The 16,655-nt window shown below is 36.7% G+C and overlaps 1 protein-coding gene across 1 annotated transcript in view; it reads right to left on the minus strand.

Annotated features, from left to right (window-relative positions):
• Window positions 1–15,605: 15,605 nt before the first annotated feature.
• Window positions 15,606–16,655, minus strand: part of PLA2G4A (phospholipase A2 group IVA) — a 156,894-nt gene continuing 155,844 nt past the window's right edge. Inside the window, exon 18 of the mRNA XM_023510771.1 lies at window positions 15,606–16,189. Within this exon, the coding sequence (XP_023366539.1) occupies window positions 16,058–16,189 (132 nt within the window). The 3' untranslated portion in view covers window positions 15,606–16,057. The remainder of the gene's footprint in view (window positions 16,190–16,655) is intronic.

Here is a 16,655-nt window from a genome sequence, read left to right on the forward strand (position 1 = left end):
CCGCCACCCTAGGTGTACGTGGCTGGCGCCTTAGCCGGTTGAGCTATAGGCACCGAGCCGAGAGTTCAACTTTCAAATGTATAAAATAGCTACTTGACGTAGAAAATATTCTGATTAGCTTTACCTTTTTTATTTTTTGTGTTATGTGTGATAGAAGAAGATCAAAGTTCAACTGTACTTGAATATTTATACCTCAAAAGTTCAGTTCATAAATTCAGTTCGATAGCTAAAATCTGTTAAACGTGAAGTCACTGACATTTAGATTTGAGGGCTAGTAGCAGAGTCTTTTCTTTTCCACAATTAGGAAAAATTACTGCATTGGTGTTTTAAAAGTATATTTTAACACTCCCAAATCACCATATTTTCATATTAAAAATGGTTGAACCATGCTATTGCAGTAACCTGTAGTTCCTACCTACTAAGGTGGGGGAATTGCTTCAGCCCAGGAGTTCCAGTCCAGCCTGAGCAACATAGTGAGAAACCAAAGACAGTGAACCTGACTCTGTAACATTTATTTGTAAAACTCTACAATGTCTTAAAAATAGCTTGACTAATGTGCTAAAAACCTGATGCACAGCCCCCAACAAGTGTGATTAAAAAAGAAGAGGAAGAGAGGGGCATGTTATATGAGGCCAGCTGTACTGAGATGAAAGTGTAAGGTCATGGGAACATCTTGAGGTAAGGTATAGCCCTTCCTAATGGTTGATTCTTAGTTCTTCTTGGCAATGTTGACGGGGGTTGGAGGGGGTGGGTGTGGGTGGGGGGGTACGCCTGCCATTAGATGCACCAATCACATTTTTATAGAAATAGTATTTAAGTATTCACTGAGTAATTTTTAAAATACCTTTTGCCCCTGAATTATAGCACTATACAAGCTCGTAATTCTGATCTTGCCTCAAATGAGTAGAGCTTTGCCGTCAATATAAAAGTTTTAAGCATAATAGAAAGGAGGCGTGCAATTGAATGTAGCATGTACAAGGTCTTGTTAGCCTTTCCTAAAAATTAGAATGTTTTTAGTGCAAAGTTGCTGGAGGTGAAACCACTTTTATTATTCTTATAGCCCTAAAGATTCAAAAACAGCTTTACAAGTTTGTCTACATGCTCAAGCATCATCGACATATGTTGTGATCAGTTTATTTGTAAAATGCATTTTGAAATAAGTTCTTTGCGTATCATAACTCAAATGTGTTAAACTGCTAAGATTCTGCTCCTGTTTTGAAAGGATGCCACATATAACACAAGTGCCCTTCCTTTAAAAATAAAAAGAGATGCAAATATTAACTATTAAACAACTTCAGACAAATTATTCATTTGGTCTTTAGATATTTTGGGAAACTGTGATAAGTGATCTATATGCTGACTTGAACTTATGAATAACTGCCACCAAGTGGACATTTTATGCAAAAGTATTGCTTAATATTAAATACTTTAATGAACAAGATACTTTAAATAGTCGTTTATAAACTACCTTACCAATTAATTTTCTAAATGGAAACCCAGTAACTGAGTGGCAAGTTGTCCACAAAAATAGTAGGGAAAAAAGCTTTAAAAACTTGACATTTGAGCATAAAATAATTCTGTGATCATAATTTTTTATAAATTTTACAATATGGCAACAAGATCAGTGTAAACAATCCTATTACAAGCAAAATTTCTAATGAAGTAAAATACAGAGTGGCGATAAAGTCTATGTGCAATTTTAAGTTGCACACTATTTTAAATTGTCCACGAACTTTATAATCACACTGTACGTGTTGCTATGTGTCACTTACCTTATTCATAAGATGGAGTTATCCTTAATAGTATCCACCTCACAGGGCTACTGTGATAAATAAATGAATCAATGTAGGTAAATCTCTTAGAACTGCAGTTAGTCTGGAACCGCTAGTTGTTGCCAGCATTATTAAGTCAATGATTTTCAATGAGTGAGATAATCATTGTCTCACTGTCTCATTGTCAGTGAGACAATGATTGTCAGGGAAGATGTGAGGATAGGAGACATGAGGACAGGTCCCTCTTAGGACCTTCTCAGAATTGCCTGGGGAACTCTTAAAGTGTAGTCGTTCCCCCCTTTGGGGTCTCCAAACAAGCTCTAAGGTCATACTCCCATCTCCCCTTCTTCCCTCTATACCCACACACTGATCGCCCCTCAGGCTTCCTTACTGATGAAAATGTGCTGATAACCCCTTATACATCATTGCAAACAAATTGCACAGAACCCCAATCAAATTGCTATGAAGCCAATTGCCCTAACTTGTAGAAGCATTAAAATAAAGGGGCAGAGAATACTTTGTAAATGCTGCAAAGAGGATGTATTAGTTTTCTATTGCTTCTGTCATGAATTATAACATTCATTTGCTTAAAACAACTTAAACTTATTATCAAACAGATGTGAAAATCTGTAGTCTAAAATGGCTATTACAAGGTTAAAACCAATGTGTCACCAGGGCTGCATTTCTTACAGTCTTTAGGGGGAGATTCCTTTTCCTTGTCTTTTCCAGTTTCTACAATAGCCTGCTTTCCTTGGCTCGTAGCCCCTTCCTCCAATCATATTACTCTGACCTCTGCTCTGTCCTCACATCTTCTCTGACCCTCTGCCTTCCTCTTTTAATTATAAGGACTCGTGACTACATTGTGCCCACCTGATAATTGGTATAATCTCTCCATCTCAAGAACTTTAATTTACTTACATCTGCAAAGTCACTTTTCCCATAAAAAATTACATACTCACAGGTTCCAGGGGTATAAAATAGACACTTTGAGGGGCTTATTATTCTACCTATGATTGAGGGCAAACTATTTGAATGGGCAATGAGAAGAACAATGTGCAATTTGGGCGCTTGGGAAACAGGAATTAACATGAATTTCATGAAGAAATTAAGAGAAATCACCAAGAGTTTAAACAGTCAATTTACACACAAAAGCAGCTAATGATAAATGAATAGGCAATTTTTAGTTCAAAATATCATAATAAAGAGTTGATTTCAAAACCTTCTATGAGCCATTGTGGTAAAGAAGAACCAATTCTATCATTCTCTAGCTGTGTGAACTTGGATAATCTACTTAAAGTTTTTTTGAGCTTTGATTTTGCTTATCAAAAAGATGAGAAACATGGCTATTACATATAGAGATAACATATAGAAGTTCCTTATCTTATTGTGTGACATAGGACCATAAAAATTATTTAGAAATAATTAATATCAAATGATTCCTAAAATTTATTTTTAAATGTTTTTGATAGAACTTGTTATATGGGGAAGCTATGCAGGTCAGTGTTAAAATCATCTTTCTTATTGAGTTCCTATGTTGTATTCATAGTGATTTTTATTTCTATAATCACAAGTCAGTGCCACACAGGGGTAAAGTGAGCCCGGAATAATTCCTAATAGTGATAGCCAGACTGTTAATAACTAATAAGCAAGGGCTTAAAATTACCCCAGGCACTGTTATAAATGTTTTACAGGTTTCCCCTTTTTTACTCCTCACAATGACCCTACCGGCACACGGTTAGCAATTTGTCATCATTTTGGCAAGACTCTTCCCATACTAAGACTACTGACTCACCAGCATGTTGCACAAAACTTACTAATCAAAGGAAAAAATTAGAAAATGTCTGAAATTCCTTTGTCTAAAATGTGTAGCTGAGAGATTGTGAGTTGCGTAAATCCATCGGCCTGTGTGATCCAGTATAATTTATATTCATAAAACTGTTTAAAATTTTTTGCAGGCAGAACCCCCCCTAAATGCAGGAAGACAACCTAATTTCAGCCTTCAATGAAACACGTGTGCTGAGAGCAGGTCTTTGTAATCTTTCTCTCTCATTTGGCTCTGCTCTTTTAGTCAGAAGCTGCTTCTATTTAGCAGATAAAACCTCTCACAGCTTCCAAATGAGTCATTCTGCCTAAGTGCTGCTTACAGAAATAAGAATTGGATACTCTGCTGTTGAAGTACATGAGAGTTAGGAATAAAAAAAATGCTTCCATCATAAATGCCACTAATCCCAATGCATGCGAACAGTGTCTAATCCATCTGACACCATTGAGCAGAAATCCAGACCCTTACTGCATATCAATGAACAAATCAAAGACAAAGAAACAAATAAAACCATGTACTTTCTCATCTGTGAGTGCTTAAACTAAAGTGAGCTAAGAGAGTATCAATATGCAGGGTTTTCAGAAAGCCAATAGTTATTTTTGATCATCATAAATACAAAAGCTATCTGACGGAGCAAAGGACACAGGAAATGGCCTCAGGATTGGTAAACTTTCTTTCCATTAATCTCGCCAAAAGGTCTTCAAGAATGGCGGTGCTTCAAGAACTATTATTTAACAGGAACTAAAGTGAATTCACCTATATTCTAAACAAAGCAATTGTCAAAAAGAACTTTGAGGACGGCCTGTGATTAAAAAGAAAAGGGTAGGAAGAGCAGGTAAAAACATCTTCTTCCCTCATACTATCTACTTTATGTAAATGGCAAAAGAAAATTAGTTGTAAGAACTGTCCAGATGTTCAGGCAAAAAATTATCAGACCAAGGTGTGCTTGTCATTGAATCATCAATATGAATAAAAGTACATAGTCCTAAGAATAGGGCTGAATACGTGAAACCATAACCACAAGGTTGGTTCCTTTAGTGCCAGTGCATATTTACAGGATTTAGACTACAATTATGACATGCATGTGTTCACCTGTTTTAAGTACTTATCCACGTAGATGAAAGCATTTTCTAAGTGATGAAAACTCAGAATAAGTGTGACTTGATAAAGTAGAGAATAGAGATGCTAAGGGAATGGACAGTGTGGGAGGCACAGTGTGGGAAGAAAGACTCTGAACAATGACTTCCAGGAGGGAAGGCTCTCAGTTTAAATGTTTTAGTCCTTTACTCACCTTAATTACTAACATAGCATGTAAGGAAGGGCTCGGTACATATTTATGGGGGAAAAATGATAAGGAGGAGGATGATAATGATGAGCATTCGAATACTTAATAGTTAGGCATTTGAGGAGCTTCACACTTTTATAGTTCTTTTATGACTTTAAACTACCCTATGGGGTAAGTATTGAGGTATAGAAAAGTTAGATATAGTGGCTCATGGCTGTGTACCTATGGGGTAAATATTGAGGTATAGAAAAGTTAGGTATAGTGGCTCATGGCTGTAATCCTAGTACTCTGGGAGGCCAAGGCAGGTGGATCGCCTGAGCTCACAAGTTCAAGACAAGCGTGAGCTAGAGCGAGACCCCCATCTCTAAAAATAGCCAGGAGTTGTGGTGGGCTCCTTTAGTCCCAGTTACATAGACAGCTGAGGCAAGAGAATTGCTTGGGCCCGAGAGTCTGAGGTTGCTGTAAGCAGCTATGATGCCAGGGCACTCTACCAGGGGTGACAAAGTGAGCCTCTGTCTCAATAAAAAAAAAAAAAAAAAAGAAAGAAAGAAAGAAAAGAAAAGTTAGATATAGATAATTTCCCCGAGTACATGCATTAAGAAAGTACCAGAGCCAGAATTTTAAATAGGGCAATTAGGGTCCAGAGCCCTATTTAGAAAAAAAGGAGGCAAAAAGATGGAAAAGGAGAGAGGAAGAGAGGCAGGGGAAGAAGCAACGTAAAAAGGAAAAAGAGAAAGAGAGAGAGTGGACGCTTGACCGTTCTTTGCCTATTTCCAACAAAGTCCAGCATTGAGACAATGATTCCTCACTCAAAAACTCAATGACGACTTGAACTTTACCTAGAATTGAAAACAATTGTTGCCTCATATTAATCTGAAATAAAATTTAAAAAATAAAACACTGATGGTTGGCCAGAGGTAGTCCGAAAGCAAAAGAAGCAAATAAGTGGAAAATACCTCAGCAGATACCTTACAAACCGGAGGTGAAAATTTGAGCTCTGGCTGGTACTTCCCTCTCTCTTGGGGTTGATCTGCCTTCATATCTCCTGTCCTGCCTGGAGCATGAAAGCAGAGGTGAGAAGTTCAGAGACACCCACACAGTAGCTCAGAGAATGGAAGTTTATTCCGTTTGCCCGACGCATTCTCTTTAATGAAAAGCACTCATCTAGCTGGCCAGCCGTATGTTCCTGTTTTCTTGTAAGCAACATTTCATATTTCATATTAAAATAGAAAGTAGCTTTGCCATTCATTCGAATTTGACTCTATTTTTCTCCTTTTTTCAAAGACTTTCTGATACACAGAGGGCGCCAAAATATATATACACATTTTAAGAAAGGATAAAACTGTATTAAAATTATAATAATACTCAAGTTACAGTGGATTTCTGTAATTATGAGAGATGCTTGAACGTGACTTATGTTCATGTTTTGTCATCAGTCTATACTGAGTATTACAATTGTAACGCAGTATTCCCATTCTTAAAATGTGTTTACAATTGTTTGGCACCCTCAGTGTATATTGCAGCCTACAAACATGCTGGGGAATGGTTTCAAATTAACTGTGCCATCCTTTGTCCCTTTACATATTTAATATAATTAGCTTAAATACCCTTTCCTATAATGGGAAACCATTTATGTAGGCAGTGTAGGGGCTTGTGATCTCAGAATTGGAAATTTAATCTGATTCTCCAAATATCTCCCTAATGCACTTGCTTAAATCTGAAATCCCTTTAATGGATGGAAAAACTAAAGGGTGGGGTGTTGTGAGAGATATAAAATATAAGTTTCCTGAAAGAGGCGAAGCTGTAAACAACCAATATTAGCTTCTTTGGGGTTCACACATTTTGAGGATGAGAGAATAAGGCAAAGAGCCCTGGGGTTTGCAGGAGGAGGACAGGCTGTGTGCAAGAGGCTGGTGGGGAAAAAAGGAAAAATGGGAGGTGGCTACAAATGGACTTATGTCATCTATGTTCAAGATTTTCTAAAACTAGGTTTGCACCAAGATAAATTACACCATTTCTCATTCATTTGATGAAAAAAATATACAAAATATCTTACATGGTTAAATTGAATTGTGATCCAGAATACCTAGATTTCAAACCTTGTTCTGCCATGATATATAGCAGACCAGTTTCTTCCTCTGCTTCAATTTCCTCATCTGTAAAATAGGGCAATGGCAGTATTTCACAGGCTTGTTTTGTTAAGAGGACTAAACAAGTAAATATGTAAAGCATTCAGAGAACTACCTGCCAGATAGCATATGTACCACGTATAGTAGCTATATTTTTATTTCCCAAATTAATATGAGGGTACACATTTTTAGATTACATTGTTTTCACTGTAACGATAAAGTTCCAGCTATAAATGAACACCTCAGCCAAGGGATATGTTCTCCACCATTTGGTGAGATCCTGCCAAATGCCCTCCCTCCTTCTGCCATTCATCCTGCCCCCTCCCCTCCCTCCTCTCCTATACTAGACTATATTTGTGTTTTATTGTTCATGTGAGCATGAACTATATATATATATATATGTATATATATATATATATGTTTATATATTGGTTCATATTAGTATTGAATATTTTTCCACTCTTATGATACTTTACTAAGACAAATGTCTTTCAACTCCATCCAGGCAAACATAAAAGATGTAAAGTCTCCATCTTTTTATGGCTAAATAGTATTCCATGGTATACATATACTACAGTTTGTTGATCCACTCATGCATTTATGGGCATTTGAGTTGCTTCCACACCGTGGCGATTGTGGATTGAGCTGCAATAAACATTCTGGTGCAAATGTCTTTGTGGTAAAATGATTTTTGTTCTTCTAGGTAGATACCTAGTAATGGAATTGCTGATAATTACGATCCACAGAGAACTCAATTTAAACAATAAGAAAAGTGCAAACAACCCCCTCTATAAGTGGGCAAGAGACTTGAACAGAAACTTTTCCAAAGAGGACAGACGAATGGCCAATGAATACACGAAAAAATGCTCATTGTCTTTAATCATCAGAAAAAATGCAAATCGAAACCACTCTGAGATGTCACCAAACTCCAATAAAATTAGCCCACATCACAAAGTCCCAAAACTGCAGATGCTGGCATGGATGTGGAGAAAAGGAAACATTTCTACACTGCTGGTGGGATTACAACTAATACAAGCTTTATAGAAAGAAGCATGGAGGTTCCTCAAAGAACTAAAAAAATGTTAGCTGTTATTGTTGTGTTTGTTAATATCTTTAAATATGATTGACAAATAAAAGGAAGGGCTTTTCATAGGTAAAATTTTTTTTTTAGGTATTTCTTTTGGTCTTATTAAATCAAACAGTCCCAGTACTAATAGGCACAAAATAGTTAAGGTGTTTTTCTTTAAATATCTGTTCTACTCACTGCCAAGGTTACGTCAACTACACTTAGAGACTGTTAACTGATCAAAAAGATGCCCCTCTAACTAATCTAATCACATATTTCTCTGAAGCTAGAAAATAATTACTCTATGCCACTAGGCATTTTAAAAGTTATTTAATAGGATTTACAAATATTGACACATGAGTCATTAAAGAATAAGTTTCATCTTTGCTAGATAGGGTTATTTATAATGTCCTTCTATAATTTGGCTAATGTGAATTATGACGCTACAATTCAATTTTCTCCTCCTTGCATCATTCATTCTGATATTCTTGAATGTTAAGAAAATATGAAAATAAATTACTTAGAGAATGAATTCGGATTCATTGAATTTTGGAGCAGAAAGGGACCTTGAAAAGCACATATAGTTCAATCCAAAGAAGTCAAGTGTCTTGGGCACGGTGCTACATGTAAGGAGGAAGAGAAAATCCATAGTGCTTCCATATGGCACTGCCTGTTTACACACCCAGCCTTGTACATCTGAGGATTTTCTTATAGTGTTATATTTCTGATAGCCCACGAGGCAAATGGCCCCGTCTGGATTCTCCTCTAAAGTAAACAAGAAGCCACAGCACAGTTCATGAACCTGTGCCACTCAAATGTCACCTCTTTGAACAAAAGCTTTTTTTTTACCCCATTACCTAAAATAACCACGGCATCACCCTTGCAACATAAACTTCCACCCCTGTAATTACCTTTATTTTCTTTCAAAGCATATTTATAGCCTAAAATTATATTTATGACATACAATTATTGTTATAATTCCTATTGGAGATTAGTTGGCTGGTTGGTTAGTTTACTTCCCATCTTTCTCCAAAGAATGTAAACCTCTGAAGAGTAAAGGCTTCATTTCTCTTGTTTACATTGTATCCCCAGCGCCTAGGACAAGAGCTGGCATACACTTGGTGCTCACAGACACTTACTGCACATTGGCCCATATCCTAAGTGGGTATATTCAACTTATAGTTCAAGAAATCAGTATGTGGAACCCAGGAAAGACAGAATCTCTCTTCCTCTGGGTCCATAGGTAAAGGAATGGTAAAGGAATGATTTAGCAAGAGGACGGCGGTTGCTAGTGGCCAGCACTTCGCCAACTATAGGCAGCTCGCAAAATGACATGTGCATATCTCTGATCCAACTACACCTGAATCTAGACCCATTCCTAGTCGTATGTGGTCTAATTTTTTTTTTTATTTGGTGACTTTACCTAATTCTGATTCTATTATTTTCAACAGAAAGGGTATCAACAGTGGAGATTATACTAAGAACAATTTGGGGGGTTCAGCTCTGGTTTGTCTTTTTAATGTGATATTTTGGCAGAAGTGGTTTTGACATTTTTCTTCAATGCCTTTAAATGTTTTTAATTAAAAGGAACAAAATCAAAAGGAGTACTTATTAATCACTGGGAGGATATATTTATTACTGAGGTAATGTCTGGAAAAATCGATTTATTGTGAACGTTTCCTGCAGGTCTGCAGATTTCAGGCAATTAACAAAAGCTGCTGTGATTCCCACAAAAAGAACATTTGTTGTGTTGCCAATAGCTCATTTTGATAAATTAAACCTTGATTATGTTGAATTTTGTGAGAAGCGTGGGTTTAAAACTGCAGCATAGCACAGGGACTATTTGTAACAATGACCCAATTGATGTGGAAGTTGAGCATGTGAGCTGACCGCATGTTACACCTCAAGGCAGTCACTGTGGAAGTGTGTGCATGTGTGTGTGCACATGTGTGTGCCTGTGTGCGCCTCTGTTTGTGTGTGGAGGGGGTTATCTGTTTGGGTGCTGGGTTCTCTCTACTTAAAGATGACAGTGTGAATGCTGGAAAACAGAAGCAGCATGTGTTACAGGAACTGAAAACATTAAAAATCAAAGAAAGAAAGATTCCTTTAGGCTTGTTCCTTTACTCTTTCCATAAAGTGGGATAATACCATGGCGACAGATGAGACCAGAATCCTGTTTGTTTCTGCCCAATGCACAGCATGGCACACAACTGATTTAAAACACTTTCTTAAACTCTCTTCTCATTTAAGTAACTCAAAAAAATTACCACTGATTTTGTGCCAGGTCCTATTCTAGAAATGAACTTCTCAGTTGGCTTCAAGAAGTGAGGAAGCAACGTAACAGATGAAGTGAGTTTCAATCATTCCTGAGGAGGATATGCATTTTACAGACTAATGGAGGCATGATTTTAAGATAATAGGTTGAGGATGAGAAAGGCATTGCTGATGGAGTCACCAGCAAATACAAAGACAAGGCCTTATGAGGGAGAATAACACAGTGTGGTGAATTATAGTACAAGCTGTAAAAGGATTATGAGTTAGAGGATCATCCCATTATGATGGGAGTGGGGAGGGAATGTGAGGATAAATTAAATAATCAAAAATAAAACAAAACAAAAAGAAAAACCCAGATAGCAGCAGGCTATATATGTCTTTTTAGAGTTTTTGGTTGTTTTCCTGGAGTGAATGAAGGGCCATTAAACGTCTTTGAATAGAATGACAATCAAATTTGCATTTTTGAAAGATGACTCTGATAGGAGCATAGAGACTGGATTGGGGTTGGTAAAAGTAGGTTAGGCAACCTATGTGAAAGGTCTTATAATCCTTATGCCAATTCTGACCAATTGGTATCATTGACTTGGGGTGCTGGGCTGAGCAGGAATCCGAGATTATATCCAGATTCATCACTGAAGAGGGCATGAATCAGTGGCTATGTCTGCCAGGAATTCTGGAAGGGAAAGTGGTAACATGCTCGATTTTTTCATTCCAAATGGAGAATATTTAAGGACAATTGTAATAGCGCTAACATCTGGAATTTGAAATGGTTCCCATATAAACACTTAGTACACACAGACTTTAATAAAAATCTTTTGAGTGTATTCAAGACATTGTTTCTAGCCCTCCATGAGTAATTTCTTCTTGGACATTCTAGACAATGTCTATCTGAAAACTAAAGTGCTATAAATCTTTCCTACTTAATGTCAGTTTATTGGATTTTTGAGCAGGATTCTCACTGTTTCTATTAAATTTCATCTGATTAGTTTTAGCTTATTATAGCTTATTAAAAAATTTTAGCTTATTATAGCATATTAAAAGTTTTAGATTATTATAGCATATTTAAAAATTCACTTTTCAAAATACTTTGAGCTTTCAGAAGTTCTTTAATTTAATGTAAGTCAATGGATGGAAAGCAAAACAAATCCTAAAGTAATAAATTCAAATGCACTGAGGGATGTAGAATCCACAAACAGGAGATAACAGGCTCACTTCAGAAGCTTTTTAAATCTCTGAAATCTATTTGAAATTCTACTTAAATCTTTAATACTCAACTTAATGGCAGTTTTCCATGAAAACTTCTCTAATTATCTCAGGTATAATGATAAACTATTTGAAATAAAAATCAGGAATAGGTTGCCAACACAATGTCCTATCACTCTGAATATTAATGCTGGGGTGTCCAACGCATGGCCCACGGGCCACATGCAGCCCAAGATGGCTAAGAATGATGCCCAACACAAAATCATAAACTTAGTTAAAACACTTTTTGGTTTTTTTTTTTTTGGTTGGTTGAGTTTTTTGTAATTTTTTGTGGAACTCAATTGCGTGATTCTCAAGTACAAACTTTTTAGATGACAAAGTTGTGTCACAATGTCACATAAAATAAACATACCCATGGTATTTGTGCTCATGCGTGGCTTCAGGTCCCTGATAGTTTGGCCTCCATTGCGTTACCTTCCAAGCACAGTCCAGTTGGCACCATCAGACTTATGTGTCATTGACGGTGAGGCAGCGATTGCCAATAATATTTCAACCTACCATTGCAGTGTTAGGTGTTTAACATTATTTAGAAGTCAGATTAGCTTTCTCATTTGATTAGTAGGGATACTTCCACACCACTGTGGCACCTCACACATCGCCTGCCTGCTTTACAATCAGGCCTCTGCCTCGCCCTTCATTGGCAGCCGAGATGTGGAAGGGCCCAAACCTTGCTTTCTATTTTCTTGTCCATTCATTTTTATAATAAAAGTAAACAGAGTCCCTTATCTTTTATTATTTTGCATTCCAAGTGTATCTTCTGCAAATGACACAAAAGGAACCAGAACCCCACCCAAGAGAAAAAGTACATATGAAGGAAAATTGTCCAGTGAAAAGTCAACAGATGACCACATTTTTATCAAGACAAATAGGCACTCCACTTAATTTGTGGGGAATTTGCGCAAAGTTTTCAAAGACTGTAATCTGAAAAAGCATTCTATGCCAAAACATGCTGCCAAATTCAATGCATGTGAAAAATTGTGTTGTAAGGACAAAATAGCAGAAATGAAAAAAAAAAAAATCTGCTCAACAAAAATTATATTAAAAAATTACATCTCATATAGATTCCATTGTAAAATCTAGCTATATGGCAGCATGTTTACAGGAAAATAATCAAAGTCATCTACTGATGGTGAGTTTAATAAATAATGTATGGAAAGTGTGCCAGAAATAACTTGCCCTGAAAAAAAAAAGAGAGATTTCTAAAATCAGCTTATCTCAGCCAGGTAGAAATTGAAAAAAATGTATTGAATGAAGTTTGTCAAGCAAAGCTACTAATTTTCAATTTTATGCTTTGCAATGAATGACAGCACTGAGGCTACAAATATGGCTCAACTTGCCAAAGTCATTAGACATATTGATGACGAATATAGTGTCACCAAAGAACTGGTTTTTTTAGTGCCATTAAAAGACACAGTTAAATCAAGAGATTTATGCAAAGCAGTAAAAAATATTTCAAGGCAATTTTCTTTGTTCATTGTCAATGTATCTGTTATAGTTACTGACGGTGCCCTGGTGATGGTAGGTGAGAGAGAGAGACTTGTAAAATTAATAGAAAATGATGCAGTTGCTATCCGGAATTCACATTTGACAAAGTATCATTTCATAGCACATTAAGAAAATTTATACACAAAAGCTTAAAAAAAGAATAACATCATGCAAATTGTCAAGATTGAATTTCATAAGGGCAAAGGTATTGAATCATCACCAAATTCCAGGAATTCCTTAAAAGTATTCATGCTGACGATAGCAACATCATTTACTTTTTGGAAAGAATACGGCTAAGTCAATGCCAAATGTTGAAAAGATTTTATGATTTGTGACATGTTATCAAGTCTTTTATGGTATCAAAAACCAAATTTGTACCAGAACTTGACAATGGAAACTGGCATACAGAATTAGCATTTTTAGTGAATTTAACCACTCACTTAAATGAATTAGACATGCATCTCCAAGATGAAACCAAGTCACCAATACAATATTTCACACCATAAAAATATTCCAAATGAAATGAAAATTATGGCAAACTCTCATTCAGGCAAACAATTTTATGCATTTGAACACATTGGCTAAAAACAGTTCTGTGAACAATGAAAAATACACAATTTTGCTTTTTGACTTGATATAATAATTGGAAAAGCAATTTCAAGATTTCCAGAAAAATAATCAAAATTTTGGTGCATTTGTGAGTCCATTTTCAGTTGACACAAGTATGTTACCTGATAATTTTCTTTCTTTCTTTTTCCTTCTTTCTCTCTCTCTTATCTCATTCTACTGCCCTAGATAAAGAGTGCCATGGCATCATAGTTCACAACATCCTCAATTGTGGGAGAGAACTAGCCTCTTGCCTCAGCCTCCTGAGTAACTGGGACAATAGGCACTGGCCACAATGCCTAGCTGGTTTTTCTATTTTTAATACAGATGGAGTCTCATTCCTGCTCAGGCTGATCTTGAACTCCTGAGTTCAAGCACTCCTCTCACCTGGGCCTCTCAGAGTGCTAGGATTACAGGCATGAGCCACCACACCAGTTGGTTACCTGCAAATTTTCAAATGAAATGTGTAGGCCTTGTATTAAAAACCACGAATTCATGCTGATGCCTTTATTTCAATCTAACAACACAGAAAACTTCTGGTTTTCATTTTTGTATTTGTAATTCCATTCCCAATGAAAAATTTGCTTCCATTGTATTTATTATAGTTAATAAGTATTTAACTACGTGTAACCAATCTCCTTACCAGTCCATCCCCTTCCTGTGCATGGACACCCTCCTACAAAAGCTCAGGTGTAGATGTCCTATTCCGATTCACTGTGGCTCCATGACCAACTCCCACTCTGCCTACCTCTCTCCACCTCCCCCCGTGGTTTAAGGATTCAATTATTTGGGAAGTAAATAGAAGGGAAAGGGAAAAACTATGGAAGAAAAACTGTTGTCGAAAGTTTTAAGTGTTGTTCATATTAGAACAAAAATCGAAAATTTTATCTTTCAGAACAAAAGAATTTATGTACACACACACCAAAACCTTTACTCTGTTGCTTTTATTGCTTACCACCCCCCCCCCACTAAAAAAAGTGTAAAATTGGACCCTGTGTACGTGGTCCCTAGCACAGGCACAAAACCAGCAAATCAGAAAGGTTATGCTTATGTCAAAAAGGAAAAGAGTCAATCCAAAATTACTGGGGCATGTTGATGATTTTTGGGAAGACTAACAGGACATCTCATCTATCGGTCAATCTTTGGAACAAAGAAAGAATTTTAAAAAATGCCTACATTTAATTTGCCATCAAAATATGTTTTTTTGTAGGATCAAAATTCTAGCAAATTTATACATGAACAATTCACCAAAGCTGAATTAGATAAGGAACCTCTATTACCGTAGTTAAGAAACTAGAAGCAAGTTTTGTCTTTCCTCCAAGGCAGGAATAGGTTAAAGAGAAAAATAAGACAAATTAGTAGACAGTTTAAAGCAAAGTAATTCAATGAAAGAAGGATGGCAAACAGCAAAGGAAGAAGATGATGACCTTAACTTTGGAGCATCAATCCTGAACCAGAACGGTTCAACTGCTGCAGAAACCAGAGTTGTTCCTAAGAGAAATACAGCTTGTTCCCAAGAGAAATCTTGCAGGTGTAAAAGGCAGGCCACTTCATTAAGCCTAAAACAGCCCTTGTCTCTTTTTTGAATTATTCTCTGGGGTCAGCTGCACTGGTTGGTTGATAACTAGTCCAGGAAAATATCAGCAAAGTGAAATGAAACATCAGAAGCGATGATGTATTTTTTTCTATTTCCTGAATAAAACATATGCCACTTGCCCAACAAATGTTACATTTCTTTTTTAAGAAAAACAACTATGATTTAAACTGAGAAGTTTCACATTTGAGTTTAGGATTCAAACCTTCTTCGTGTGAAAGCAGTGAATCTGAGAATCCACCATAGTCACACTGCCATATCCCATTAAAAAGAATAACAAAAGAACACAGTCACCTCATGGTGCTTTGCATATTGATGTATTTATTTCGTATACGTATACATAAATTAAAAATAGTGTTGTCTCATGGAATGAGTAAGTCTAGTCAGTGAATAACATTCACACACAATGGGATGCCTTACTTATTGGGATGGAATTGTTAAATATTATAAAAGGAAAACAACATTAAAAAAAAACATCTATGAGAAGGTTGGTAAGACAAGTTTAAAAATATAGTATATGCCCCTACATTTATATCAGGAGATTCACACCAAGAGAAAATGTAGTAAAGTCTATCTTTACTAAATTGACATCCTTGCCAACCTAACACGGTAATAATTATTGGATTATTCTCAGGCAACTTTGAGTTATCAGCCCATTTCTTATAAACAAGTACAAGTATCTGTCCTGTGCTTTTAAATCCAGTTGTTAGAATTTCAAACTGCCTCAGTGTCAGAAACTGCTGCCCTTTCCAGGACACAGGCTATGTTGTGGGTTTATTCAGAAACTCCTTGTTGAAGAACCTTCTTGCCTCCACATTACTGAGAGAAACAGAGCAGCGAGATGGGTTCTGCCTTCTATATTCAATGCTCTCAACCATGGCATCCTTTATCACCTGCAAATAGAGACAGAAGATGGAGAATTAGTGTTGCTGTGAACTCATTTAAACTTCTTTGGTCCAAAACAAAAATATAATTGATCATCTTTTTAGAGTATTCTTTTCTATATATCTATTGTTGGGGATTCATTGAGGGTATGAGAAACCAGTTTACACTGATTGCATTTGTTAGGTAAAGTCCCTCTTAAAATTGCACCTTGCCCAAAAAAGTGTTTCACACACAAAGATACCCAACCCACTCCCTCCCTCCTTCCCTCTCTCTGTTCTTCCCTTCTCCCACTCCCCTCCCTTCTTCCTTCTCTCTGCTCTTCCTTTCCCCCATCCCTCTCCTTTCTTCCCTCTCTCTGCTCTTCCCTTCTCCCACCCTCTCCCTCCTTCCTTTCTCCCACCTCCCTCCCTCCTTCTCTTCTCCCACCCCCTCCCTCCTTCTCTTCTCCCACCCCCATCCCTCCTTCCCTCTCTC

This window comes from Otolemur garnettii, unplaced genomic scaffold (genome assembly GCF_000181295.1).
Source record: "Otolemur garnettii isolate 467f Iridium unplaced genomic scaffold, OtoGar3 scaffold00016, whole genome shotgun sequence".
NCBI lineage: Eukaryota > Metazoa > Chordata > Mammalia > Primates > Galagidae > Otolemur > Otolemur garnettii.